We start from the raw sequence: 22328 nt of genomic DNA, 5'->3' as shown, positions 1-22328 counted from the left end.
AATTTAATGTTTTTTTTGTTTGTTTTAATGTGGCTGCTAGGAAATTTTAAATTACATATGGGGCTGCGTTTGTGACTTACATTCGATTTCTATTGAACAGCTCAAGCCAGGCACTACATTTTTTATTATGTGTTTTTCCCCAATAGAATAGTCAGTGGCTCCTGTTATTTGCAGAATGAAGTCCTGGGTCTGTAGCACAGGGCTCCAGAGTCTCCACAATCCGGCCACAGCCTATCTTTGATCATGCCGCCCAGCTTCTAGCCACCCTGGCCTGGGCCCAGTCATACACTGTCCTCTCTTCCGCGCAGAGCCACCTCATTAGCCCTTCAAGGTGTGGCTCACGTGATCCTACTTCAGGGAAGCATTTCCCATTCCCTCTTCCACTCACCCCCAGACTGCCTCTCCTTCGTGTTTCCGGGGTGCTGGTTTGCATCTGTATTTCGATACTTCACATAATGAGACGTGTTGTAGTTCACCTGTACATGGTCACTATGTCTGTCTCTCCCACTGGAGATTAGGGGCCGTGTCTAACACAGTTCTATAATATCAAATTAGTCCAGGGTTCTGACCACGGGGGTCAGGGAGTAATCATCAAATAGTAGACTACTGTGTTGCCCCACACACGTTTGTCACCTTCCACCTGCTCTGCTCCATGCTGCAAGGAGGCCAACCCACAGGCTGCTTTCGTAAGCTCCTGTCTGAGCTGGCTTCTGCCTGAGTTTGGCCAGTGAGAGGAGGCTCTGGCAGGAGAAGGAAGACTACAGGGTGGACGAGGAAAAAAATCCTCCTGCCAGAAGAGTGATGTGACAAGAAAGTTTTTAGTTTCTGCTGGCTAAAGAATAGAAATGCTGGGCTTGCATCTCACACAAATTTGGAGTTAAGAATTCCTGAACTAATGAGTTAACACAAAAATTGGTCCCTGGTTGGTGATGCCTACAGTGCTTGGTCAAAGGAAACGTCTAACTGCTCTGGAAGGTCTCTCCTACAACCCTGGTTCCAAGGATTTCCACAGAAATACTAAGTCTCACTAAAAAGGAGTTCAAAGTAAAAAATCACAAAAGCAAGGAATGATCCACCTTAAATAAAAAAATGCAAGAACATAAGATAATAGAACAAAATACAGAAAAGGAGATGTAAAATACATATGTTTAAAATAACTCAAGACATATATGAAGGACCTGAAACCCTAAGAAGAGTCTTTAAAAAAGAATAGGCAGGGGCCAGCCCAGTGGCATAGTGGTTAAGTTTGTGCACTCCACTTCAGCAGCCCAAAGTTCACAGATTCAGATCCTGGGCACAGACCTAGCACCACTTGTCAAGCCATGCTCTGTCAGCATCTCACATAAAATAGAGGAAGATTGGCAATAGATGTTAGCTCAGGGCCGATCTTTCTCACACACACACAAAAATAAATAAATAAAAATAAAAAAATAAAAAAGAATAGGCAGGGGCCAGGCCAGTGGTGTAGTGGTTAAGTTCATGTGCTCCGCTTTGGCAGCCTGGGGTTTGTGGGTTCGGATCCCAGGCATGGACCTACACACTGCTCATTGAGCTGTGCTGTGGCAGCATCCCACATACAAAAAATAGAGGAAGATTGGCACAGATGTTAGCTCAGGGCCAATCCTCCTCACCAAAAAAAAAGAATAGGCAGATTTGGAAAAAAACAAAGAAAGATGGCAAATATTATCATGGAAATAATAAATTAATAGGTTACATAGTAGATCAAACACATCTGAGGAAAGAAACAGTAAATCTGAAAACAGATCTGAAGTTACTTAGAATGCAGCCCAGAAAGACAAAAAGACAGAAAACATAAAATGGAGGTTAACAGACATGGAGGACAGAACGACAAGGCCCAGCATACACCAAATGGGAGTCTATGAGAGGAGAACAGAAAGAATGGGAAGAGGTAATATTATAATGTTGGGAATTTTCTAGAACTGATGAAAGATATAACTCGGCAGATTCAGGAGGAAAAATGACTCCTGATTAGGGAAAAAATAAAAATAAATCCATACCTAGATGGCAAAACACTAAGGAGAAAAAAAAAACATTAAAACAGAGAGAAAAAGCAAAATAACTACATAGGAACAGCAACCAGACTGGCTACACACAACTCAACTCAACAATAGAAGGTGTTGAGAAAAAATAACTGTCAAACTAGAATTCTATTGATACTATCATTCATTCATAAGTGAGGGGGCAATAAAGACGATTTCAGGCAGTTTGAGAGATACATAAAGTTACAGAAATGTTAGAAGTAAACGGCTGGAAAAAGCAACACAAATACAAAATATAGCTGGGGAGGCTTTATTAGCAACAGACGAAATAGGCTTTCAAGGATCCATATAAGATGATCTCACAAACAGTCCAGGAAGATATACTAATTCTGACTGTATCTGCAACTAACAGAAGAGTCTCAAAGCTTAAAATAAAAAAAGATAGAATTATCCCCCCAAAAAAGAAAGAACAGAAAAAAAGAGAAAAATCTATAATTACAGTAGTGGACCTACTTTTCTTAATGAAAATTAGTAAGAATTACGAAAGATTCTACATTATTAACAGGATTAATATAACGAACACAGACAAGAGAAAACACATTCTTTTTTTTTTTTTTTTTTGGAAGATTAGCCCTGAGCTAACATCTGCTGTCAATCCTCCTCTTTTTGCTGAGGAAGACTGGCCCTGAGCTAACATCCGTGCCCATCTTCCTCTACTTTATATGTGGGACGCCTGCCACAGTGTGGCTTGCCAAGCGGTGCCATGTCCACACCTGGGATCCGAACCGACGAACCCTGGGCCTCCAAAGCGGAACGGGAGAACTTAACCGCTGCACCACCGGGCCGGCCCCCAAGAGAATACATATTCTTTTCAAGCATCCATAGGACTAATTTCAACAAATACCGAAGATCTATATTACTGTGTAAAAACATTTACTGAATGTAGCTGGAAAATTATACATTTAACATTACTTCAAACGTTTTAGTTTGAAGAAGAGCTTTGTAAGCTTCCTCCTTTGGCAAAGGTACCCAGTTTTATCTGACCAATCACATAGAGAGACAGCTGATCTCTCCTTCCTCTGTGAAATCCTTCTTCGCTTGGCTTCTAGGTCACCACCTCGTCTCAAACCCTTCCAACTCACTGGGCAGGCCTTCTCAGTCGCCTTTCTTGGGTCCTCCTCAGCTCCCCAGACTTAATGTTGGAACCTAAGGCTCGGCCCTTGGAAGTCTTTTCTCTACATACTCACAGCCTTGGTGGTCCCATCCAGACGTCTCACGGCTTTAAACATCATCTATGTACTGCTACACTCCCAATTTATACTCCAGCCTGAACATGCCCTCTGAACCCCACCATGTCTGCTGCTGCCTACTCAGCCTCTCCACTTGGATACCAGGAAGGTGAGTGAAGGAACATATCCAAAACCAAACTCCAAATCAACTTCTCCCCCTTCACTATGTTCCACCTCAGTTAATGGCAACTCCATCTCTCCAGTTGCTCAGGCAGAGATCTTCGGAGAATCCTTGATACTCTTCTTCTCAGACCCCAAATTCCATCCACCCGTTGGCTCTATCTTCAAAATATACCCATAATCTGACCACTTCTCCCCAGGTCCACCACTGTCATTCTGATGCAAGCCAGCAGCGTCTTTCACCTGGATTAGTGAACTAGCCCCTAACAGGTCTCCTTGCTTCTGACTCCTTCCTCACCCTCACCTCCTGCTTAAACTAGCAAGCCAGAGCTATCCGGTTAAAACATAGCAGACCCTGTCACTCCTCTGATTAAAACCCTTCAATGGATTCTTCTCACTCTGAGCAAAAGCCAAAGTTCTTACAAACAGTCCACAAGAACCTAAACAGTATTCCCATCTTCCTGGTTACCCTTGTCCTAGTTTTTCCTCTTGCTCTTCCCTCTGTTCCAGCCACACTGGCCTCCACATTGCTCCTCAAGCATTCCAGGCATGCTCCTGCTTCAAGTCCTTTGCATGCACTGTTCTCTCTGCCTAGAATGATCTTCCAGATATCAACATGGCTTCTTCTAGATATTCCTCATGTCCTTCAAGTCTGTTCACATGTCACCATTTCAGAGAGGCTTTATCTGAGAAGCCTGTTGAAAACTGAAATCCCTCTAGATCCACGACTGCCCCTCCCAGCCTCCCTTCCCCTAACCTGCTTTAGTTTTCTAAGACAATACACACTTCTTCATTTTGTTTCTTTTCTGTCTTATCCTACTCAAATGTCAGCTCCAAGAGGGCAGGAATTTTTGCCTAGTATATGATCTGCTATATTCCCAGTGTCTGACACATAGTAGGTCTTCAACAAGTATTTACAGAATGTGATGTGAAGATGAACTCTGAGCTACAGGAGATAGAACACTGATATTAACCATAGGCGGTCAGAGAGAATGAGGAAAACTTCTTGGTAAGTTCTTTTTGGTAGATAAGAAGAAGGGGAAAGTACAAAAAATCAGAGATCATGCTTACTACCAAGTCAAAGCTGCAGAGGAATAATTTGTGGGGGCCTGGGCCACAAGACCCCCCACACTTGTGTGAGGACATAGAGACTGACAGACAAATTATAAATAATGAATAATGATTATGAAAACTCTATGTCCCACCATAGTTGGGAGCCTCTGTTCTAAATTACAGTGCAGGGCCGGCCCAGTGGCATAGTGGTTAAGTTCACGAGCTCTGCTTCAGCAGCCCAGGGTTCGTAGGTTCAGATCCTGGGCACAGACCTACACACTGCTCATCAAGCCATGCTGTGGTGGCGTCCCACATACAAAATAGAGGAAGACTGCCATAGATGTTAGCTCAGCGACAGTCTTCCTCAAGCAAAAAGAGGAAGATTGGCAACAGATTTAGCTCAGGGCCAATCTTCCTCACACCAAAAAAATAAAATAAAAATAAATTACAGTACAAGCAAGAACAAGAAGCAAATGAGAGATGCTTCAGAAAGGAGAAGAGAGAGATCTGTGACGATTCCACAGATTGGACAAAAGACAATTTGTGATGACTAATACAAAGAGGACTTGTTCAGATTATGTCATAAAGTCCCAGAAAAGTCCTTGCCCATTCTGAGGAGAGCAATGCCATTGAACAATGCTATTCTCTGTGTGCCCAAATTAAGCAGCCAGAGTTTCACATAATGGTTTTCAGTCTCACTGGGTTTAAGTTCAGTGAAAAGACAAGATTTTAACAGTAGATCCAGATGACTAAACTGTGGGCATTTTCTGAAGGCTGCCTTTAATACTGAAGTTTTATCAGGCTACTAGAAAATTATTGCATATCTTATTTTGTAAAAGAATAGCATTTTATTTGCTTGGCAAATATTTACTGAATACAAACTATGTACCAGGTAGCATGCTCCCCACCTTGAAGCCACAGATATTTGTGATTTTGTTTTTGGAAATTTAAATAGTTCTTGAATAATTTTTAAAACTCTTGCCTTTCTGATGCCTGTCAAGTTCTATGCCATCAGGTGTTCGGTTGCTTGTTTAAGCACAAAAGGGAAGTTCATATTGTATTCTAATGCTGCAGACCATCAGAAAGCAAAATATTTGGCTATCAGAAAACAGAAGCACAGTCATGCATTTCTTAATAATAGGGATATGTTCTGAGAAATGTGCTGTTAGGCGATTTCACTGCTGTTGTGTGAACATCATAGAGTGTACTGAAGGGGAACAAAATTTGCCACCCCAAAATGTGTCTCTTTAACATGAGGATTATTTTAGGCTGATTATTTCTAAGAAACAAAAGACTCAGAAAGTTTTTTTCTTGTTACCTCCCTTTAACTGCCTAAAAATAATTCAGATAAAAAAACCTGTCTCAGGAAGTGAGCTATCACCTTAGCATCACATGAACTAGGTGGTAGACAGAAGAAACCTAGAAAAAGCCTGTTTGTTGGGCTCCCTTCTGTCTTCTTCTGTTTCTGTGCGGCCAAACACTTGTTTTCCAAACGTTTGCTCCTTTTCACCCACTTGTGAATTGCCTTCCTTCCCTTTGAAGTCCCTGATTCTCCCCACCTCCAACATCTTCCTTTGTCTTTAGCTCAGGATGGTATTCAAGATGAGGGCTTCAGCCATTTTGGTGAGTTACTTGGTTTTCCTGGTTTCTCCTATGTATGCATGTTATTGAACTTCTGTTTGTTTTTCTCCTGTTAATCTGTCTCATGTCAATTCCTTAGACCAGCTACGAGACCCTTCAGAGGAAAATTTCTTCCAGCCCTACAGTACCTACACAAACCTAGATGGTGTATGGTACCAATCTCACGGGACCACTGTTACAGGGGCAGTCCGCTGTTGACTGAAAGGTCGTTATGCAGTGCGTGATTGTATTCTAGAACTTCCAAAAGCAACTCTGTTGATAAATGTAAGTAAATAAAGCAAAATTTCATTGGTTTTATTTTTATTTTTGAATCTACTGTAAAACATCCTAAGTCTAAAAGACAGCAAAGACTCTTAATGGTAGACAAAAGTGCAGAACTCGGCCTCAGAAAGTAGTTAGTTCAGGCTAATATTTGCATCACTTTCCAGGCTGCCAGACTTATAACACTGACTCAACTGAAGGTATTAATGTGCTATTCAGAATACAGAATATTACGAAGAGATGTCATGAAACAGTAGTTTCTTCATGTTCGCCCAACATAGAACTTTCAATTCTAACAATAAAAATAACTTGTTACCAACTTGTGTATCACAGTTTACAACCTCTGATCAACCCTCTGAATAACCGACACAACTTTGACCTCTACTGGATAAATACATGGAGAATCTGAAGCTTGGTGGTTACGTGACTTACTGTAGAATTTAGAGCTACAAAATTCCTAAATCTAGGTCTCTTGATTCAAGTCTTACACTTTGAAATTCCAGGCCATTTTAAATGGTGCTTACACTGCAGTCCTATTCGAGGTAAACACTGATGACAGCATGTATAAACTGGACCTGGTTATATGCTTGTTGAACTAAATTCTAGAGGAAAAAAGGGTTTAGGAATAAATATTCTAATGCCAAATAGTCCAACGGCACTGAAAAAGCCAACAGGGACCGTACTGTCCTTTAGCTCTTTTTTGTGTCTAAGTGACATGATTGGTCCCTTACATACTTGTCTACTCTGTCAGGCATGCAATTAGTAGCTTGTTATCTGACAGACAATTTCAAACAGACTGTTCCACATACTTCAGCACTTTATATCAGTACACCCACAACTACAGTACTGTCCTGGGGCAACAGGAGTTTCATATGTGATGTATGTAATTTTTTTTGGTATTACTAAACGGACTGCTACATCCCTAATTTTCCCCAATGGTATGATCATACAGCCCATATTTTCAAATGTTTATCCTACATAATTGGAGGCTTTGCCCCAAACTGCTGAGTTTAGGACACACGAATTCTACACCACTGCCTGACTCTCATTTCATGGTGGTTAAGAGATGACCACTGGTGACACAGGGATCCCAGCCGAGGGTCCTCCCACTACCCTGAAATGTAACTTGACTAGCCTGGACTCATTCAAAGCAGTTAATTTTCTTTATCCTCTTCTCACCTGTATCTTGGAATTGACTGATGATTGTTATGCTTTCATGATTTGGAGTAAGAGCAGCTCCTAGTTAATGGAAAGCAGCATGGGGGGTGGCTAAGAGCACGAGTTTGGGAGTCAGATCTGGACTCGAGTTCTAAATCTAACACTTCCTAACCCGACACACACCCAAAGAGCCCAGTCCATCACTCGGTACACAGCAAATGCTTAGTAAATGTTAGATGTTATTTCTAGCATCTCTGTGTCAGACATTGAACTTGTGCTTCATAAATCCCTGACGTCTCATCTGCACTGTAGGTATTACTATCCTCATAGGCAGATGAGACTAAGGCTCGGGGGGTGAGCTGGTACAGCCAGGACTCAAAGCAGCACTTCCACTACACTCATTTGATCACTCTCTTTGACCAAGTGATTTTGCCTTTTACAGCATTAAAACCTCTCTCTTAAGCACAGCTTTCATAATTTGTTGTCCTTGTTTAAAGCAAAGTTTAAAAAGTGGTTATGAAGACAAACTACTCAATTAAAAAAATGGGCAAAGGATCTGAGTACACATTTCTCCAAAGACGATATACAAATGGCCAGCAAGCAAATGAAAAGATGCTCAACATCAGCAGTCATCGTGAAGACGGAAATCAAAACCACAATGAGATGTCACTTCACACCCACAGGTATAGCTATAATAAAAAGTCTGATGATAACAAGTGTTGGTGAGAATTGGAGAAAGAGAGACCCTTGTACACTGCTGGTGAAAATAAAAAGTGGTGCAGCCACTTTGGAAAAAGGGAGTTCCTCAAAAAGTTAAACACAGAATTACCATTTGACCTGGCAATTTCATTCCTATGTTATATACCCAAGAGAAATGAAGGTCTATGTCCATACAAAAACTTATACACAAATGTTTATAGCAGCATTATTCATAATAGCCAAAGCAGAAACAACTCAAACGTCTATCAACTAATGAATGGATAAACAAAACGTAGTACATCCATACAATGGAATATTATTTGGCCATAAAAAGGAATGAAGTACTAATACATACCACAGTACAACATACATTGAAAACATTATGCTAAGTGAAATAAGCCAATCACAAAAATCCCAGACATATTTTACTCTATTTACATGTGTCTAGAATAGGCCAACATACGGAGACAGAACATAGATTAGTGGTTGCCTAGGGCTGGGGGGTGCATAGAAAGACAGCAGGGTGATAGCAAAAGGGTACAGGGTTTCTTTTTGACATGATAAAAATGTTCTATAATTGATTGTGGTAATGGTTGCACAACTGTGAATATCTGAAAAACCACTGAATTGTATACTTGCGGGAATTATAAGGCATATAAATTTTATTTCAATAAAGCTATTACCAAAAAAAGTGATTATGTTCAGCTTATCCTTCTTATAGATCCTTGTCCTTGTTTATTATATTCAGTCCTCACCTCCTTGTCTCTGTGTGTACTTTTTACATAGAGGAAACACTGTGCAGCCTCTGATTTTTCCTCTTTTCTTTTCATTGGTTCAAGTGATGGTTGTATTACAGGAACCTCATGATTATAAAAATGGTGGCAATATTAGCATACTAGTGTAGCGATTAAGAATGTGGACTCTGGAGACAGACCACTTGTGTTTGAACCCAGCTGTGCAACCTACCAGCTGTGTAACCTTGGACAAGTTATTTAACCTCTGTGTTTTAATTTCCACATCTGTAAACAGAAAATAATGAGGTAATACATTTGAGACCTTAGAAAAGAACCTAGACTAATAAGTGCTCAATAAAGAGCACTCTTCTTTCTACTTGCATGAGTGATGGTTGTACAGCCAGAACTTCATTATTTTATAAAAATGGCAGCGATCTTAGCTCAGCAATCTCTTCATTCTCCTAGATCCTCTGGTTCCTGTCTCCACGGGTTCCTTTCACTATCCAACCCTTAACTGCTGATCCCCTCAAAGGTCTGATTTCCTCCCCTAGTAATCTCATTTACTTTTACTGACTCAACAACTATCGAGATTCATTCCGCCAGCTGACGCACATCTGATGCTGTACATCTTCAGCATATCGGACTACTTCCTTGACATTTCTATCTGGATGTCCCACAGGTACTCTGTAGTCAAAACCAAACTCATCTTTTTCCCCCAACTCTGATTCTTTTCTGCAGTTGGTGGCACCATTATTCTACCCTGTCACCAAGAAACACACCTGGGAATCACACTGACTCTTCTGCCTGCCCGCATATGCCCATCAGTCCCCGACTCCTGCTAATTTTCCCTCAGAAACAGTTCTTTACTCAGTTTCATCACTTTTTCTTCACCTTGGCATCACATCAGAATCACCTGGGGAGCTCTGAAAACTCTCCATGCCCCAGCCACACTACAGGCCATTTAAATGAGGACTCAGGCACCGGTATTTTTTAGAGCTCCCCAGGTGATTCCAATGAGCAGCCAAGCTAGAGAATCTCTGATTTAGCCCTCGCTCTGCCTCTAAGCCTCAACTTTCACTGTTCCTGGCTTTGTACTGTCACTCTGGCAATAATGAACTGCTTAGAATCACATGTCCCCTCCTCCACCCATGCTGTTTCTTGTCTTTATCAAATATTCTCCACCATCCCACCCCCTAATCTGGCTTACTCCTACTTATCTTACAGATCAGGCAGTTGCCTCCTCCAGGAAGTCTTGTCTCATTCACCAATCTATGGTTGAATTATGTATTCCTCCTCTGTACTCTCTTGGTGCCCACTAAGTATCCACCACTGTGCTTAGCACGCTGTTTACTAAGTATCTGCGTATGCGCCTGATCTCCTCGCAGAGCTGGGTACGACCCAAGGCTAAGGACCACCTGACACTCATTTTCATATCAGCACCTAGTACTCTGTTGGCCTTATGCAAATACTCAATATATGTTAGCTGAATGACTTCCAGAAACGAAGGTTTTTTGTAAAGAGGTTGTTTCTGCTACACATTGATGGATGGGTTGGATTTTGAACTATGTTTTCTCCACTCAAGGTGAAACCACCAACTTGATTACGGAAGTGTAATACTCTGCTTAACTCTGTGCCCTGAAGCATTCACTGCAGTTTCTTTCATATAGACTTTTATTTTGTACTAAAAATGTCTTATTCTACATTCTTCCAATCCTTTTAGGAAAAAAGTTGGAATAAAAATTGTAACTAACATAGTAGTCTATTATTATCCTAGATTATATTTTCTTTTACTTTCAAATCAAAATTTCTTTTGCTTTTGAGGTATGTATGATTACCTGAGATCCAACCACCTCAATCTTGACCACTTAAAAATTTCTTTTGCTTCTTGTCATACAAAACAATTCGTTGGCCTGTACCCAGAGACTATGTCAAGGAAAAAGAGAAATCTCAAGTAAATTCAATCACAACTACATTTAAACAATTGAAGATAAGTCTTAAAGGATGCTTCAAAAGAAATACACAATACAAGTAATGTAATTTGTGTCCTTTTAATAAACACACTTGCATAGTTATATTACAGTTTTGTAAAAATAAAAACAGATTACCTCATGCCAAGCGTGCCCAGCATTTGCACAATCTCAATACCTTTAACACTATAGTTTTCAAGACACACAAAATAAAAATTTAAGGCAAAAACAGCACTTTGCAACAATTTAATAATTTATTACATTACAGTAGCATCACAGCAGCATCCAATAATGCCACTTTAGGTAGAAGTCTATCAGTATTTCCATTACAGATTCTATTTACAAGAATTTATAACTTGGTAAAATTTATTCTAAGAAAACTTGGCAAATAAAGCTTTGGACTGGAATTGGCATTTCTTCTCTACTTTTCCTTCCCCCAGTTTCTTTATTTTAAACTATCAGTATTCATATTATATTTTAAAATAGCAGTTACATTTTTTAAATAGTATTATTTTAAAATGATTCTTTAAGATAAAGTTTTAGAGGAAACTATATAACAGGTAAGGTTGATTTAAATTTTCTAATTTTCTAAAAGATCAGCTTTGGTTTTAGAACGGATTTTTTTCAATACTGGAAAACCCATCAGGTTTAATCACATAATTAAAAATGATTATCACAGATTGCAATCTTTAAAGAAACAGATATTTTGATTCTTTAGCTCCTACAGGGTTCAGATTTATTCAGTTGTGCTCCCATTTTAAAATTCTATGTTTGCGACAAACTCTTTCCTTGTAATGTTTGCTTTCTAAGCAAAGTGACAGCTGCCTCTCATACTGAATGAGGAAGAGAGCAAGTACGTGGCTGAATATGAGGTACTGCAAAGGATGGCATGCACTTGTAAGGACTTAGGTTATTATCTTATGTCATACAATTTCCTTTACTTTTAGCCTTCTCTCAAATATATGACGAAACACCCACACAAAGAGTGGTATTTCAGTAAACCCAGTAAATTTATTTTCCAGACCAACATTAAGCTTAAATGTGCCATTATGTGATTTAGTCCATAGGTACCCGATGAATAATTATTTTCAAATTGATTACAGATGCTAAGCTCTACCTGAATGTCATTCTTAATAATCTATATTTATCAGTGTAAAAGTGAAGTGATTTGAGCTATAAAAATACCTTTGAAATAATTTATCAGTATTATTAGATAAGCCCAAACTAAAAATTATAAAGAGAAAATGTTATAGCAAATCATATGGCTAATTAGCCATGGTCTGATTTCTAACCTAAAGGTTTAAAATGGATTTAAAGTAACTATCCTTAATCTAAACTCAACTAAAGGGTGTAAAAGTAGAAAGTTCGGAAGATAAAAGGCAAGACCAAGTAATCCGTATAATTTGGAAGGTCAGTTGAATTCACAAGGACTCAATCTTTGCACAGTCTCCTTTAGAGACCGCAGGCAAATCTGTTATGCCACCTGTAAAGATATTATTGCTTTCCTACTAATGACACATTTTATAAAAGTACCATGATGATGCCAAATGCTAAAAACTGAGGTGGTCTAAAACTAGAAATCCCGCCCCAGGCAGCACACATACGTATCACCATACATCGCAATAGTGTGAAGTATTCTGGAACACAGACATTTGAACTTTGTGAAGTTCTAACTAAACTGTGGATTCTTTCTCAAGCGTCGTAAAGTTATGATTTAGGCAATGGATAACTGATATCATTCATTCATAATGTATAGGCACACTAACATAAATATTGCACAAAATATGCCTCTAACTTAAACTCACAGATATGAAAACAGATTTCACTCTTCTTAAAGAACTCTCTGAGGAAATAAGACCCTGTGATTGTATGTACACTTGTCCTGATAATACTTTGACATTCGTGAACAGTAGACTGCACTGCAGTTTGTAAACATTTTAAATTGCATAAACTTCTCATTGATTGATGACAATATAGTTACATACTGTCTACTAAAACTCTTTTTTGTCTCAGCTAAGTACTCTCACATATATTAGTTTATAATACTGTTAGTTATCTTTAAAATGTTTTCTATTCAACGAAAAGAAGTAAAATCCTATGCCAAAGTAGCCAATGTGGTTGAAGAAGAGATATTAGCCAGAGAATTCTGGATGGCAAAATCAATCTTGCAGCCTCAAAGAAGCCTCATGGACACAGAGGGATGCCAGCTCTCACACACCTTGCCTTCACTTGAATTCATTCTTGACTAGATAGAGCCTATATGCCTGCTTCAGGGGCATTTAAATGCTTCAAGAGTCCCTACTATCTTTACTAAACGCATTAAAAAGAATGTCAACTGGTGTTCTTTCATGACCTGGGACATGTAGTCACCTAATTAAAAAAAGGTAACATGAATTTTGACTTTAAAATGTAGATATAAATTCTCTGTCTAAGCTAGGGAAGGTTTCATATTTCATGGTCAACAACGGGAGCCTTTCATTTATTGAAAATAACTCATTTTCAGGTCATCAATACAGAAGTAACAACGAACTGCGGCCACACCTGACGTGGTCTCCTCCTTAGCCCAGAGCACACAGAGCCTAAGGGAACTACCACAGCGCAGTGCTCACTCCTGGGCAGCTGAAACAGATGAAACATATCCCACTCCGCACATACTGCTGGGGCATCACTTTCCTCTTCTATGAGAGAAGACAAGCTCCCCGAAAGGGTTATTGCTCCCACCCCAAAATACACAAAAATAGAGAAATGGTTATTTCCAGTTCTTGGTCTTTAAACAAATTTAAATATTGGTTCTCAAAGTGGCATATTAGAAAAAGTAATCGAGTAAACAGTACATATTTGGGGGCAAATCACATATTGAATCAATGAAGAGCTCACTGTGATTAGGATTAGATCAAACATAATAGCAAAACATAAGCAAACTTTATCTGAATTCTGCAATGAATATACATGTTGCAGTAACATTAGAAAAGCAAAGCAGCCCATTCCAAACCAGCGAGAATAGCCTGTGCAAATAGTGGGTCTTTGTGTGTTGGAACTCCCACCATGTAAGGGCAAACTCAGTATGCATGCTAATGACCTACAATTACCAAATTAAAAAAGAAAAATGCTAAAGGATGCCAGAGTGAACAGCAGGGAAAGCCACACAAAGACCCACTATCCTTTAACTTGTTACAAATAAATTTTAACTGTAAATTAGAAACACAAAGAAATAATCACAAGTGGCTCTAACATTCAAACGAAGTTAATGAATTGTGTAGGAGATATTTGATCAGGGCTGCCTGCCCTGCCTCCACGCTAGAGTCAAACTTGGATAGTGGGTCTCTGGGGTGCTTTCACACTGGAAGACAACATTGGGTCCTATAAAAAGAAAAATGAGGAATAAAATAAACATAAAGCAAATTAAGTGGGTGAGAAAAAATTCGACTAATAACATGCAACATCAACTACACAAATTTGAACTATTAAAATTCTCAACCTTTAAAAAAAATCCTAATTACATAATAGAATGAAAATATTACTTATAAGAGCCCAAGAAACACAAATGGTAATCTAAAATATACCCAGTTTTCACTGACTCATACACTCCTCTAAAAGAAGATGTTTCTTCTTTCAGAATGCTTTTATCTGTTCTTTGTATTCTTAGTTATATAAAACTTAACTGGAAAAAACTGTTTCACCACTGGAAAACAAGATAAACAACAAAACATTTGAAAACCATCCCTTTATATTATAGGTTCTAAAAAAGCTAATGCAGTGACACACTGGAATATCTCCAAGGATCACTAGACAAAGATTTTCCAGACTCAGCAGGTCCGAAGACTGTCTTCCTTTCTCAAGCCCAGGAAAGGCACCCCAGGTATTTCTGATTAATCAGATCAACTGGCAAGCACTGAAAACTGCCAAGCCATGAGCAGGGCTTAAAAATGGTCATTCATTTAGGTGTCCTAAGTAGTTATAATTTTCTTTACCACTCCCGAAACCCTTAGATATTTTTGGGAATATTCAAACCATCAAAAACTGGATTCCTCCCACCTCCAGACTGAAAAATTCAGTTTGCTTTGTCTAAAGGAAAGACTTCTCCCAGGAGCAGAACTCCTTATAAGCTCTAAAGTGAAAATGATACAATATTTCAAAATTGTATAGTATAAAATAAATTCATAATACTTGCTACTGAAGCATAAGTACAGCTCAGCTTTGACTGGGTTACTTACTAGAAACCAAATTAAAATGAAAGGTTAAATCTTTTAGATAATTTCACAAGAATGATAGAAATACAAATCATATCATGATGTATTTTGTAAAAAAAAAACCCCCAAAAAATCAAAAGGGTGTGAAAAGTGACATCTATTTTATCAATGTAAAACATATTTCCAAGTATTGTTTATACTCTAATTTATTATTAATGCATGTTTATTGTCAAATATAAGAAAGGCTAGGTAACTACCATAATTTTATGTAATACCAAATTTCACACTTTGAGATGTGGACCCTTGTTCTAAAAATAGTAAAATAGGGGCCTGGCCCCGTGGCCGAGTGGTTAAGTTCGTGCACTCCACTGCAGGCGGCCCAGTGTTTCGTCGGTTCGAATTCTGGGCACGGACGTGGCACTGCTCATCAAACCACGCTGAGGCGGCATCCCACATGCCACAACTAGAAGGACCCACAACGAAGAATATACAACTATGTACCGGGGGGCTTTGGGGAGAAAAAGGAAAAAATAAATAAATAAAATTAAAAAAATTAAAAAATAAAAATAGCAAAATAGATCCTGATTCATATATGTCTTGTGGCATGATTTTTTAGATAGATAGATCTAAAAAAATCATGTAATGAGAGTTTTGTAAAAAAACAATTTAAATAGGTTTTTAGTTTTCTTCTAACCTGGATGATGTGTAAATATGTGGGAAATAAATGAGAAGATTGCAAAATGAACAGCATCTGTACACTAAAAGGGTAATTTTGAATAGGTGAATAGGGTAATTACTAGCTACTCTTTATTAAGCTGAAAAAGATCACTGGATGTTGAAAAAGGATGGTGGAAAAGGGAAGTTGCAGTATTGACTGCTGTCATACCAAAGAACCCAAAAAAGAATTAGAAACTTTTTCAGATAAAGTCTAATAGTAAGGTCTGAAGCTAGGAAAAAAATATTTAAAATAAAGCAGTATAACTGTTGATCTTGCAAACGGTTTCCTTTTGTTTTTTCTTACTTTAAACATTAACATAACATTTGCTAAGAAAGCTGAGTTTAAGATCTGATCCAGAACAGTAATGAATGCATATTAAAGCTTCTGTATTAGTTGAGAGAGAAATAGTTTGATATTACTCACACTGTTGACTTGGATCTGAGTCTGTTGTCATCTTAACATAGTTTGAAGGAAAGAGACCAGTCAGCCCACTGATTTCTCCTTGCCACCAGTCAGGATCATCTTTGTTCAAAACATTAATAAGTTGTCCCTTGGAGAAGTTTAGCTCATCCTCATTATTCGCTGTGTAGTCATACATAGCGATCACCTGACACACTGCCGGAAAAAGAACAACAAAATAACAAATTAAAGAAATTAATTATTCCTATAAGGATCACATGTTAAAATTCCCCTAGGATTTAAATTACTCTAATATTAAATGTTAAAATTAGGCTAAAATTTCCCTTAAGCTGCTCTCTCCCACCTTCCTTCCCCTATTGGCTGTACAAAAACCAAGAATTTCCTAACTACAGTTAAAAATCCAAGTGAAGCACTTTGCTTTAAGTAAGTACGATGGTATAGCAATTCTGTTTTGAAAAATTTCAAGGAGTGAAGTGGTTCAAGTATCACCAAACAGCTGGCTGTTTGCATACAGAACTTTTTAAGAAAGTTCTCATTGTAATGTTACTTTTAGTCAGAGATAAGGAAAGGACGAATTTTTAATATTTTTCAAAGAGTTGGCTAATCTAAGAAGTTGCTGAGTTTTAACAAAACTTCTCTAAGATGAAATACGAGTTAATCTGCTTCATACCTGGATGAAAGGCAGGTGTAGTTCTTTCACTACTTGGACCCAAAAGTTTAACATGGCTGGCAGGAAACCATCCCTTCTGTCGCTTTTTACCTCTGGCCTATGAAATTAGCAAAAGGAATATGAAAGATAAGATTAAAAGCAATTATTGAGACATAAACTAAAAATGAGAAAACCCTGACTGTGTAGTAAGGAATTTAACCTTGCCCAAAGAGAGGTCTGGCCTTTGCCTTTGGCTCCTGGGAGGTTATCCCTAACCCTTTGGAATGTCCTGACTGGCAAGAGTGTCTCAGTTTATGTGGGGGGCCATAACCAAGCCAGACAATCTAAACAATGTGATTTATGGTAGGTCTTCTGGGTCACATTAATATGAACTCCACCTCTGGAGGGACAGGAGACTGGGTCTGGTGCTCAACCATGTCTATGTGATGGAGCCCCAATAAACACTCTGGACAAAAAGGCTCGAGGGAGCTTCTTTTGCTTGGCAACACTCCGTGTACACTGCTGCCAGGAGGCCTGAATGCCATCTATGACTCTACTGGGAGAGGACAATTGGAAGCTGTGTTTGAAACCCTCCTAAATTCTGCCCCATACATTCCTTCCTTTGGATAATTTTAATCTAAATCCTTCTGACATAATAAATCATAATATTGAGTACAACAGCTTTCAGTGAGTCCTGTGAGTCCATCTAGTGAATTACTGAACTTGAGAGTTATCTTGGGGGCCTCCAAACTTACAATTGATGTCAGAAGTGAGGGTGGTCTTGGGACCCCTGAATTCTGCATTGGCCTTCCAGGTCAATATTAAACAAGTGGAAAACTCAATATGCATCTCAAAGTGCTGCTGAAAACACTATTTGTAGAAGTCTATTTGGAGGTCTTTCATGCTCAGAATTATCTGCATATTTCACACAAATAATATTTATAAATCAAAAAGACTTTTCTAGAGTTCTCCTCATTTAAGTGTTCAAGTCAACACTTAAAATGGTATAGCCCACAGTAAATACCTCTTGGAGCTTTGTTAATAATTAATCAAGAGATCATAAATAAAACTAGTGGAGAGCCATGTTCCCACTTAGTTGGGTCAATTTTCAAAGCAAACCAGAAGGTGGAATTTCATGGGGTTATTCAAGAAGATAGTGAATTTTGAACCTCCACTGTTCTTTAGGAATTATAAGACTCTGATTTGCAAGAGTGAAGCTGTGTTTATTCTCCGTATTACAATCATACATCAATCTTATGTAAAAATACAGCTCTTACATCTCTTATCATCCTTTAATCCTAAAATGCTTTTTAGTTTTAACTAGTAAGGAAATTTTAGGCGTGAGGAAAGAACTCTCTTTCCTTACCAATACATATGCAATAACTATCTCTCTTAACATTTTAAGGAAAAAACCAGGTCATTTACTCCTGCACTTCCTTTTCGTGCACTGCTGTTTCAAAAACATAAGACCGGGGGCCCTGTCCAATGGGTAATATTTTCTCAGTACACAGCCTGGATCATGTTTTTTCTCCTAGAGGCTATACTGCAAACCTGGGGTTATCCCAGACAAAGAGGATGCCATGCTTTCCTTTAAGAAGGTGACCTGTAATTTATTAAAGCAGGTATTATTGGAAAACAATTATGTCTTTAGAGAAAATTATTCTTCATATTGTTACCTATAACATCAATTCAATTCTGCTAAAAATAAACAGGGAAAAGACTAGAGAGAAATATAATACACTAAAATGTTAATACTGATTACCTCTAAGTGGTATGATTACAGGTGATCTAAAATTTTTATTAATTTTATTATTAAATGAGCATGCATTACTTTCATAATAAAATTGATAAATGTTATTTAAAGATTATTACCTGTAACTCCCCTTGCCACCACCCACTTGTATTTTTCTTTAGAATTAATATTAACTGCCCTGGTGCAAGGCTAAGTTGTTCAGAACCAGAAGCCACATATGCTGAAGTTACTTGTGCAATCTCTGAAAAGAAGAAAAACAACCAACTATGAATTCAAGTCTAGTAAACACTTTGTAATTTTTCAACTTCATTATTATACATACCAGGTTTTTTACTTGATGTTCCAGATTTGCTAGCACTCCCAAAACTCTGTAAGGAAAAGATAGACTGTTTTATCATATTCCAACAATCCAGATGTAAAAGTAAAAGGTTATTAGGAATTAGAGATTTCTAATTTCCAGGATTCCTGTTTCTTTAAATGAAGATCAAAACGACAATTAGCCTTATAATAACCAAATAAGTTAAGAATCAAACACTTATGGGGAGATCTGGCCTGCTAACAGAATACACTATATACAAGTGGCTGATGCTGGCATACACGGACTCAACAGTAACAGCTAGTTTTCCGAAACTTTCCTGAATATTAAAGTCAGTGGATGCAGCAGAGTTGAACTGATGTTGTAAGTAATAGTATGAAGAGTACAGGCCAAATACATCCTATTTATCAGGTTTAGCATCAATGCCCACCACATACAACACACGCGCCCTGTGAGTTTCGCTCCAGCTGCAGAGAAGGCAATGTTTTTATTTTTACTTTTTTTGCCATGTTCCCTCTGAACTGACCTCAGAACAAAAACACCCATACCTGGGTAGCCACTATGACTTCTGTTTGACTTACAGGATAAGTTTGGCCAACCACATTTCCTCTTTTCAGGAATTTGAACAAGAAAAGAGAAGGGGTTAAAATTTTTTTCTGTGAGTGGACACAGCTGTAGTAAAAAGTACTGAAGCAGAGTTAAGAGTAGCCAAGAGCTAACATACTGTGAGTACTTACTGCGTAAGAGGCTCTGTTCTAGGAATTTTATATATATTCAAATATTTAATTTTCACAATAACACTATTAAGTAATTATGATTATCTCCATTTTGCAGAGAAGGAAACTGAGGTACAGAAAGGTAAAGTATCTTGTCCAAGGTCACCCAGCCTCTCAGTGGTAGAGCCAGGAGTCAACCCAGGTGGTCTCAAGGGTTCTCAAGTGTGGTTTGTGGATCCCCGGGGTAGTCCTTAAGCCCTTTTCAGGGGTCCTGAAGATAAAAACTACTTCCATAACAACACTAGACATTATTTGCGTCTTTCACTGTGTTGACATTTACACTGGTGGGTAAAACTCCTGCTGCCTTAGCACAAATCACAGCAGTGGTGTCAAATTAAACTAGTAGTCACAGTGTTCTTCACAGCCACATGCTCACAGTAACACAAACTAAGCCAGTTCTACCTAAGAATGTCCTTGATCAAGCAGTAAAAATTTTATTAAATCTTAATCCTCAGGTACACATCTTTAAAAAATTCTGTGTGTCTAAACGGAAGCGTGCCTAAAGCGTTTCTGCTGCATACTAAAGCACAAAGGTGGTCTCAAGGAACAGCACTTGTGTGATTTAAATGTAAGCTAAACTACGTTTTCAATGGAACAACAATTTTACTTAAAAGAATGAATGAAATGACAAACTCTTCAGACTTGGGATTTAGCAGACATTTTTCTTAAAGAAAAATGAAGTAAGCCTGTCACTTCAAAGAAAACAGCTGACGAGATGTGCTGCCAATGGTAAAATTCAAGCTTTCAAGAGAAAGTTAAAATTTTGGAAAACTTGTATCTACCACCATGAACTTGACTGCTTCAAAGCACTTAAGACTTTTCTATGAGATCAGTGGTGATATTAACAGAACGACTTTTTGATATTGTATAACAAAATGTGTCAACACAGGCAATATTTGTGTAAATCAGTGATTCAGTGTTTTCCAAGTGACCCATGAATGTTTTATCACACACGGGTAAAAGATCCACTCAACATGCAAAACAGCCTCGTGAATTTTAATAATCATAGTAAGAAATACTCACTGATATGGCTTCAGACTCCATGTTGTAACTAATCTATAACAATTTAACACTTGTCAAGTTTTTTTGTTTTTTTTTGAGGAAGATTAGCCCTGAGCTAACATCTGCTGCCAATCCTCCTCTTTTTGCTGAGGAAGACTGCCCTGAGCTAACATCTGTGCCCATCTTCCTCTACTTTATATGTGGGACGCCCTGCAACAGCATGGCTTGCCAAGAGGTGCCATGTCTGCACCCAGGATCTGAACTAGCAAACCCCAGGCTGCCGAAGTGGAACATGTGCACTTAACCTCTGTGCCACTGGGCCGGCCCCCTAACATTTGTCAAGTTTTGGTGTAGTACTATCAAAGAAGAACATCCAGAGAAGATACCTGCAAATGTTATAAAATACTTCTCTGTTCTCTCCCATATCTGTGTGAGGTTGAATTTTCTTCATATACTTCAACCAAAAGAACATATTACAACAGAGCGAACACAGAAACAGATATGAAAATCTAGCTATCTTCCATTAATCCAGACTTTAAAGGGATTTGCAAAAATATAAAACAATGCCACTCTTTTCACTAAACTTTTCTTTTGGAAAATATATAGCTGTTTTTCATAAAAAGCAAGTTATTTACATTACCAGGTAATGGGTTTATTTTAGTTTAAAATCAATTAATAAATATCATTTAAATTTCAGTTTTAATTTCTAATATAGAAAAATAACTAGATATAACCCATACATTTTTAAAAACTCTTTGGAGTCCCTAATAATTTTTAAGAAAGTAAAAAGTTCCTGAAACCAAAAAGTTTGAGAACTGTTGCACTATACCATAATCATGGTGGGATAAAAAACAGCAAGAATTCAGAGTGTAAGCTGAGTCACATTAATGTCAGAGCCTTAAAGTAAAGATTTACAGACTCTTTTCAAGGCGGTCCCTTGTAAGCCTCCCTGAATCCGGAAACATTACCCTAGCTTCAGTTATCATGAGGCCCAGCCCTACCTATGGCTCTCATTCTCAGAATTTCATGAAATCCTGTCTCACTTCTCTCTCTAACAGAATCCCTATAATAAACTCTAGTTTTCTGGAGCTACCTTAAGTGGTTTCCCTGTAACCAAAGCAGCCTGACCAAAACCACAGACATGAGTGTCTGTTTTAAGTATGAATCTTGATCAACAAGAATGGAATGATTCTGTTTCTATACAAAAATAACTCTACCTCTTGATCCTTTGCTTTGACATAATTTGATGGAAAAATTCCAGTTCTATCTCCAATACTTCCTGTCCACCATTCTCCCTCTTTCTGGGTCACCAATATTTCTTCACCTTCAGCGAAAGTCAAATCTCCAGGTTCTACACTTGAATATGGATAAAGTGCAATATACTCTGTAGAGAACAAAGCAGAAAGAAACTAACTGTGGTTGTAAGATTACAAAAGTAAAAAAAAAATTATGTTAATCGCCAAGATCTTGTGTAAATTCACTGTAAAAAGAATTCATTAAATTAAGGAATTCTATAATAAGATCTTAAGACAGAAAAAGAAATTAAGCAATTATGTAATTCCTAGGAAAAGATTATTCAACA

At 38.1% G+C, this 22328-nt stretch overlaps 1 protein-coding gene across 18 annotated transcripts in view; it reads right to left on the bottom strand.

Annotated features, from left to right (window-relative positions):
• ITSN2 (intersectin 2) overlaps nt 1-22328 on the bottom strand; it is a 134485-nt gene that overhangs the window by 19740 nt on the left and 92417 nt on the right. For 14 of the 18 annotated variants that reach the window (XR_011526657.1, XR_011526658.1, XR_011526656.1 and 11 more), the window contains 5 exons: nt 21964-22130; nt 18975-19020; nt 18772-18893; nt 16921-17017; nt 16254-16445 (listed from right to left, as the gene is read on the bottom strand). Coding sequence is in view for 14 of the 18 variants with exons in the window: in XM_070574291.1 (XP_070430392.1) it covers nt 16254-16445; nt 16921-17017; nt 18772-18893; nt 18975-19020; nt 21964-22130 (624 nt within the window). In the remaining 4 variants the exon portion in view is untranslated. Of the gene's footprint in view, nt 1-10987; nt 14283-16253; nt 16446-16920; nt 17018-18771; nt 18894-18974; nt 19021-21963; nt 22131-22328 lie in introns of those variants that run through there. The other 4 variants (XM_070574303.1, XM_070574301.1, XM_070574299.1 and 1 more) reach the window with 1 other exon arrangement.

Source organism: Equus przewalskii, chromosome 14 (assembly GCF_037783145.1).
Source record: "Equus przewalskii isolate Varuska chromosome 14, EquPr2, whole genome shotgun sequence".
NCBI lineage: Eukaryota > Metazoa > Chordata > Mammalia > Perissodactyla > Equidae > Equus > Equus przewalskii.
Note: the sequence above shows the minus strand (reverse complement) of the source record. Positions and strands in the feature narration are given on the sequence as shown.